The 6560-nt window shown below is 50.2% G+C and overlaps 3 protein-coding genes across 4 annotated transcripts in view; 1 reads left to right on the forward strand and 2 right to left on the reverse strand.

Annotated features, from left to right (window-relative positions):
• The window catches only part of LOC126578721 (E3 ubiquitin-protein ligase listerin), an 8300-nt gene extending 6517 nt beyond the window's left edge, over positions 1-1783 (reverse strand). Inside the window, exons 1-3 of the mRNA XM_050241569.1 lie at positions 1443-1783; positions 752-1353; positions 1-680 (exon numbers count right to left, since the gene is read on the reverse strand). The exon at positions 1-680 is cut by the window's left edge and continues 668 nt beyond it. Coding sequence (XP_050097526.1) covers positions 1-680; positions 752-1353; positions 1443-1475 — 1315 coding nt within the window. The 5' untranslated portion in view covers positions 1476-1783. The remainder of the gene's footprint in view (positions 681-751; positions 1354-1442) is intronic.
• A 117-nt stretch (positions 1784-1900) lies between these two features.
• On the forward strand, positions 1901-4353 carry LOC126577034 (uncharacterized). The gene is made up of 3 exons (XM_050238422.1): positions 1901-2072; positions 2140-2704; positions 2767-4353. Exons 1-3 carry the CDS (start codon positions 1941-1943, stop codon positions 4203-4205), a joined length of 2136 nt encoding a protein of 711 aa, XP_050094379.1. The 5' UTR covers positions 1901-1940; the 3' UTR covers positions 4206-4353.
• LOC126577035 (UPF0389 protein CG9231) lies at positions 4263-5366 on the reverse strand. Of its 2 annotated transcripts, none has more exons than XM_050238423.1 (3): positions 5176-5366; positions 4686-4949; positions 4263-4615 (listed from the first exon to the last, which is right to left on the reverse strand). In XM_050238423.1, the coding sequence occupies exons 2-3, from the start codon at positions 4946-4948 to the stop codon at positions 4393-4395; spliced, it is 486 nt and encodes a 161-aa protein (XP_050094380.1). In that variant the 5' UTR covers position 4949; positions 5176-5366; the 3' UTR covers positions 4263-4392. The 2 variants fall into 2 exon arrangements, with proteins under 2 accessions (XP_050094380.1, XP_050094381.1); XM_050238424.1 differs by having other exon boundaries at positions 5244-5364.
• Between the last annotated feature and the right edge of the window lie 1194 nt (positions 5367-6560).

Raw genomic sequence — 6560 nt, forward strand, 5'->3', positions numbered from 1 at the left:
AGTCACGCCGTTGCGCCTCCTCCATCGTTTCGTCTCGAACGGCCTGTACAACGACATACTGAAAGGCTTCATAGTACGCCTGCGAAACGGCCGACACATCCGAACGGCTCGATTGGACCGCTTTCAACCCTTCGTTAATGCTCTCGAAGAAGAGAGCGTGGAATTTGGCCAACCGTTCCTCGCCGAGCACCTCACGATTGAAGGCCGACACCAGGGGCAGCATGTGGGGGTAGATGCAGCTCGCATTTCCCGCACCACCACCCTTCAGTAGCTTCCACAGCTTCGGAAAAACGGCCTTTTCAAAGTTCAAATAACTATGCCAACCGGGCACATTCGCCTGAATCAGTACGATCGCACTCCAAACGTGCGACACGACCGTTGGGTCCGTTTCGTCCAAAAATTGAAACACACTCGTCGTGATCGCGGCCTGATGCTTCTCGACCAAAAACGGTCCATACTGAAGTAGGGCCGCAATGGCTTCGAACCAGGCCGAACGGATGGCGGCCGTCTTGTGCTTGTGGTACGTCCAGAACTTCGGGTGCTCCAACATGGCGTCGTGTTTCTCGACCGATTTCCGTAGATTTTCTTGTGGAATCTTGCTCAAGTAGAGCGCATAGCCTCGCAGGCTCGATATCAGCACGCGCTGGTATTTGTTTTCACATTCCTCCGGGGTATGAGATCTGAAATGCACCAAGAAGAGAGTTTCGATGGATTAAAAAGGCCGTGGTCGAGATCCAGTGGTGCTACTTACTTTGGATTGCTCAGCGTGATGGCGGTGTGGATGGTAAGATTCTTCAGATAATAATCCAGGATCTCATTCTCGCAAAAAACAAACACTTCGTTCACCTTCCCTGGAGGAAAGGCTCGGTTGAAGGACTGCAGCGCGGAACTGGCGGCCGGAGCGTAGCTATCATACTGCGAAGATATCCAAGCCGGTGCCAACTGTCGCAGGAATGGGGCAATGTTCTTGCCAGCCCGTGCTACAATAGCCGCCTGCGCTTGCTGAGCCGTTTCACGCACACGATGCTCCGCATCCGTTGCCAGGTTCACGTATATACGTGGCCAAAAGGGTAGTACCGCCTTCACAACCTCCACCTCGGCATTTCCGATCAGCTCGGTAAACTCGAGCAGTGCCTTCGTCTTGGTTGTCGGATCCTTTTTCAACATTTTGCGCAACACAATCTGCAGCGTATCGTCGATGATGGGATCCATCTCTTCCGTGCCCTGCTGATTTGTGTCGATCTGGACAAAGCCCGGCACTACCGGCATAGTCGTACTGTCGAGTGCCGCAAAACCAAATAGCGTCGGTACGGATGTACCGAGCAGTTCCGCACTGCGTCCCGAGCTGGAAGGCTGCCCAAGTGATCACACACGGAGCGAAGAAGATAAAATCGATCCATCAAATTACCTAATACACTCTTCACCGGAAGCCCAGAACTTACCTTGGTGTTATTTTTCGTACGTTTCCCGCCCATCGTGAAGAATTTTGTTTGTGGAACGGACGAACCGGATCGCTAGATCTCGAAACTGGCCCGAGGGATTTATCAGCCGACAAGCTGCTAACACGTAGCACTCCGATAACCGAGGAAAGACACACAACAGCGGCGCGAATGATGGTGACCGTTTCGCTAGGAGTTCCGCGATTGCTGCTCAACCGGGAAGCTGATTCGCTTCTGTACCTTTATCAACTCTCTCTCAACGAATTCCACCTGCAACAGGAACCGAATTCGGCCGTGAAATTTCGTATTTCGTGAGTTTTGCAACTTTTGCTCTCGAGCTCGCGTTCGGGGGGAAATGGAATGTCAACCGGACATTTGTTTACGTCGAGCTTGGCGCACGAATCGATGAACGCCAAAAAGTCGACGAAAACCAGGCGTGTCATCGCGGCGAGCACGTTTTGCAGCGTGTTTTTGTATCACCGGAACGTGAAATCCTACGAAATGGCTAAATTACTCGCGTATTACAACCTGTGTCCGATAAATAATATCGACGATTTTCTCGGCCTCTCGAGGGATGTCGATCCGGGCTGTGTGATCAACACGCTCGGCCGGAATATCATCCTGGTCGTGAAGGTAAGCAGAAACGGCGACACGCCGACGGCGTGTTTACTTAAGATTTTCCGTTTTTCCGCCGTTTTAGGTGAGCAATCAACGACAAGTTCGCAGCTGGACCGTGCTAGATCGACTCAGCAGCAAAGTGGTGTACGATTTTCCCTCCGAGCGTTATGTGGCCGTGTTTGGTGGACGACACGTGCGCTGCTGGACGCCCGACCAGGCGGACCTGAACAAGGTGAAAAAGATCAAGCTATACCGCACGGTCCAGGACCTGTTCACCGTCGGTAGCGGACAGACGTTGGTGCTGTACACTGATGGAAGCTGCGAGTCACTGGAAAGTGCTCTGGAAACCCGAAATAAGGATCGTGCGAAACCATCGGAAGTCGGGCTGGGTCGAACTGCCGAACGCGATGCATCCATAAAGGACGTTCAGGTGCTGCAGTTGGAAGATGGTGCCCTGTTGCTTACGTACTTTGTACGTAACGAGAAGGAAGACACAACGGAACTCAACTATGGTTTGCTGAGCAGCACCGACCTGAAACTGGTGAACCGGATCCAAAAAGTTAAACTAGAGCGCCTCGGTGACGATCTGAAGCTGGCCGGTTGTTGCATCGTCGACAGTAGTGATGGTCCTTCTCTGGTAACACTATGTAAGTAAAGGTCGATGTCGTCGATGATTTCCCTGTTCTAATTGTCCTCTTTCCTTTGGCAGGGTCCGATAGTCGTCTGTTCATTCTGCAGCTTAACCTTGGCCAATCGCCGAAGCAACACGAAGGCGTTGGGAATTTCTTCGAGCTCATTCAAACGATCGACGTAACCCAGCCACTATCGATGGCCAACATCGGCAAAGATTATATCGCTGTGTACGCAAACAACAACAACCGGGATGGGGCCACGTTGGCACTGTTCAACATACAGTTCAAAGTGTTCCAGGCGAAACAGTACTTTAAGGTGTACTTCCGCACGTCCCGCTTCTGGGTGGTTGAGAACTACATTCTGCTAGCCTTCGGAGAAACATTGGCCGTAGTTCCGTTTAAAATCAGCAAAGAACAACTCTCAGATCTAGTGGGCAGCCAGCGAGCGTTCGATCTGTCACACGGGATCGATGATGAAAGCATAAATGATGAGGCGGATCTTGCGGAAGGCTACAACTTTGCTGGTTCCCTGCCAGCAATCGCAGAGCAGGCGTATGATACGGAAGAGGATAGTGACGATGGAGAGCAGCAAGATGAAACATTCTACCATCAGTACGTTAACCAGGAAGATTTTGAAGAAACGCTACGCTTGGCGTACCGTAACGAGCTTCCAGTGACGGTCGTTCATGATGCTACGCTCCCCGCAGACGAGGTGCAAGTGAAACTCTTCAACAATCCGGATCTAACCCTTGGACCGCTGGTGTTGAGTGAAAAGTTTGAGATCATCGCCGAAGAGATGGAACGCGTTGGTCTGTCGGAAATGGAAATTTGCGATCGTATGGTTCCGGTGCTGCTGCAAGCTAAGCTTTCGGACGATCTAGCCAAGTGCCTCAAGCGATACTCGGTGGTATCGGAGCGTATGCTAGTGAGAGCACTGAAGTACGCGATGAGTTTGACAGACGAACCAACCGAAGAACCTAATGACCCCGAGCTTGAAGTGGACGAAACGAAGCCATTACCTGAAGCAACGGAAGTGCTTCCAGAACAAAACATTATCCATGAAGCTGCGAGGATACATCCCTCGCGTTACGATCTGTTGAACGTGGTGCTCTCCTGTACCTACAATCGCACCATCATCATACCGATCGTTCGAGCGGAACTAGATTTCCCGAGTGTGGTGAAACTGCTGCAACACCTCGAATACCTGCTGGTGGATCCGATGGCCACATTAACCGAGACACTGCACAATGGCGACAGCTTCGATAGCGACGAAAAAACGATCGAATGGATCATGGTTCTGCTCGATGCACACTATCAACAGTTTCTGCTTTCGAAGGACGATGCCGTACTGGAACAGCTTCGACGGATGTTGGCTATCATCGATCGGCACGTGGAGTCACTGCGTCAGCTGAAGACACTCGCTCCCGAGTTGCTGCGAATGGTGGAGTGTAAAAAAGGATCCGCGGCAGCGAGCTCCAACAAGTTGTACAGCATCGAAACGTTACAACTGTACTGAGTACAATCGCCCACTGGCATCAATTAGCGAGTAAGAATTATGTTGTGGTGCGACTGGTAACAGGTGAGTGAGTACGTTATGTATTTACACGAGAATACAGCAGAAGTTATGGTGCTACCTGCCCCATACACAACAGTTCACATTGAAACGAAGCTATCCATTCAAAACAACCATTCCGAAACGTGGTTCACTTCTTCGCCCCAGCGGCCAGCGCGGCCTCGTACTCGGCTCGTGCCTTCTCGTTGTACTCCTTGTGCCAATCGAGGTTCATCTGGGACACCGATTCACCACGTTCCTGGGCCTTCTTCCCGCTGATCACCATAATGATGCATCCGATCGCCGTTGCGATCATCATGTAGTTGGCTACTTTGATGCGCACCTGATTCCGTACACGTTCCATCTTTTCCTGGCTTCAGAAAATGAAACGAACCGACAGGTTTAGGAGCAAGCGCTGGGCTGAATGGCACGGGACAACCTTACCTCACAAAATTAGGAACTTCGTCGATCGATTTGTATCGCTTCGTAAACACCAGCATCCGCTTTTCCAAATTGTTTGGAGCGTGAGTATGTGCACTGATTGTGGATCCATTCCCGGTGGCAGCGGCGCCGGTGGCGGTCGGTTTCGGTGTTTGTTTCGGTTCGATCTGCGAGCAGAACGATCGTGCGGCGCTACGTGACGGAAGGCCCGTGCTGCTGGCCGACGTACGTGCAAATCCGCACGCGAAAGATCGCAAATAGTGCATCCTGACGGTGAATGGAAAAGAGAGAGAGTGGGAACGTGAAACCGGTTCTTCTTGATGGGGTCACGGATGCTCAACGCCGGTTTGTGATAGAAGAAGTTTTGTTATGGTTTGATCGGTCCAATTCTCTCTTTGGTTGGTCAATTAACCTTTTCGTTTTGGTCTGATAAACTGCATTCTACCGCTAATCGCTAAGAACAACGGGGATTACACAACGATAACGGACTTACGCGGAGGCGGGAGACACAACTTCACTCTAAACAAATCACAAACAGGCGATCGAAGAAATAGATTTTACCCTCTCGAGCTTTTATGCTTGACTGTGGCGATATTTCACGGCGTATTTATATTTTATTTTTCGTTTTTAAAAGGTTTTGAACGACTAGAACGAATGGTTAAGGTGGGGGTGGGAGTTCACGGGAGGGGGTGGGGGGGTGGTATGTCATGTTTGACAGCATAAAAACACCCACTTGACCGCGAAATCGATGTAAAATACTCGAGCAAACGACGAGTCGTTCAACGAGAACATTGCGTTCAAACTGCCAGTTGGGATGATAAACTTAAAGTTTAAAAACAGTTCAGAATTTGTTGAAAACCACTCATTATTTCATAATTTTGTGATTCGATTGGTAATATTTTCAATAGAAGATCCGTTGCATAACTCAGCACGTGCTTGTTTACTTCGATGCCATGTAGAAAATTTATACCAACGGTAACTCATAACACCACCAGCAGCACAATGGCTCATTTTATCAGTTTGCGAATTATGGCATCATCCATCCACGGCTCACACAGGGGCTCGACCATTCATTACGCTAATCAGCGTACCGCTTGGTACGCCATACAGCTCCGTAGCACTTGGTTACCATTGGTTCCCCAGGGTAGTGCGCTGCACTGAATGATTTTCATTTTCGATAAAAATGGCTACAGAATGGAGACGCATCGTCTGCCTAGTGCCCACATGCCCTGCCGAGACCTGGAGCTGGAGCTAGCGATCGCGCTTATATGCGGAGGAGGATGAGTGTGTGGGAGTGTGAGGGGTTGCGGATTAGTAACGGATTGTCGCCGAGAGCGAGCGGGCGAGCGTCCTGGAAGAGTGTCCGTCGTTGTCGAGACCATCGTAGGCGGCAGCATCAACAACAATGTCCAATGGTGACGCCTGCGAAATACGACGTGGTCCTGTCGCCGACAGCAGCACGATGGCAGAACGCAGTATATGTTTACGCGTTTCACCCATAAAGATGGCTCCGAACAAAAAGAGCTCGAGCCCGGAGGAAGGAAGAAGTGTGAGAACTTGCGGCCCTGTCCACGGTGCACGGATGCACACGAAAAAGGCAGCGAACCCTTTCGGACAAGCGAGTTGGAAAATAAATGTAAACTAAATGGACCAAAGCATGCCGTGGCGGTGTCTTGCACATCCAGTGCATCCTATTCCTACTATGGCACAGCACGCTAGGACCAAGTGTCCAAAATATAGAGAATTCTCTTTAAATCGCCAAGAATCCTTTTCATGTAATTCTGCTTTTATTTCTTATTTACTTCTAGGACTAATAAAACTTTATAATGGGAAGAGAAAGTGATACGAAATTGTTAAACTCGTTTGGCAGGAAAACGG

Source organism: Anopheles aquasalis, chromosome 3 (genome assembly GCF_943734665.1).
Source record: "Anopheles aquasalis chromosome 3, idAnoAquaMG_Q_19, whole genome shotgun sequence".
Taxonomy (NCBI): domain Eukaryota; kingdom Metazoa; phylum Arthropoda; class Insecta; order Diptera; family Culicidae; genus Anopheles; species Anopheles aquasalis.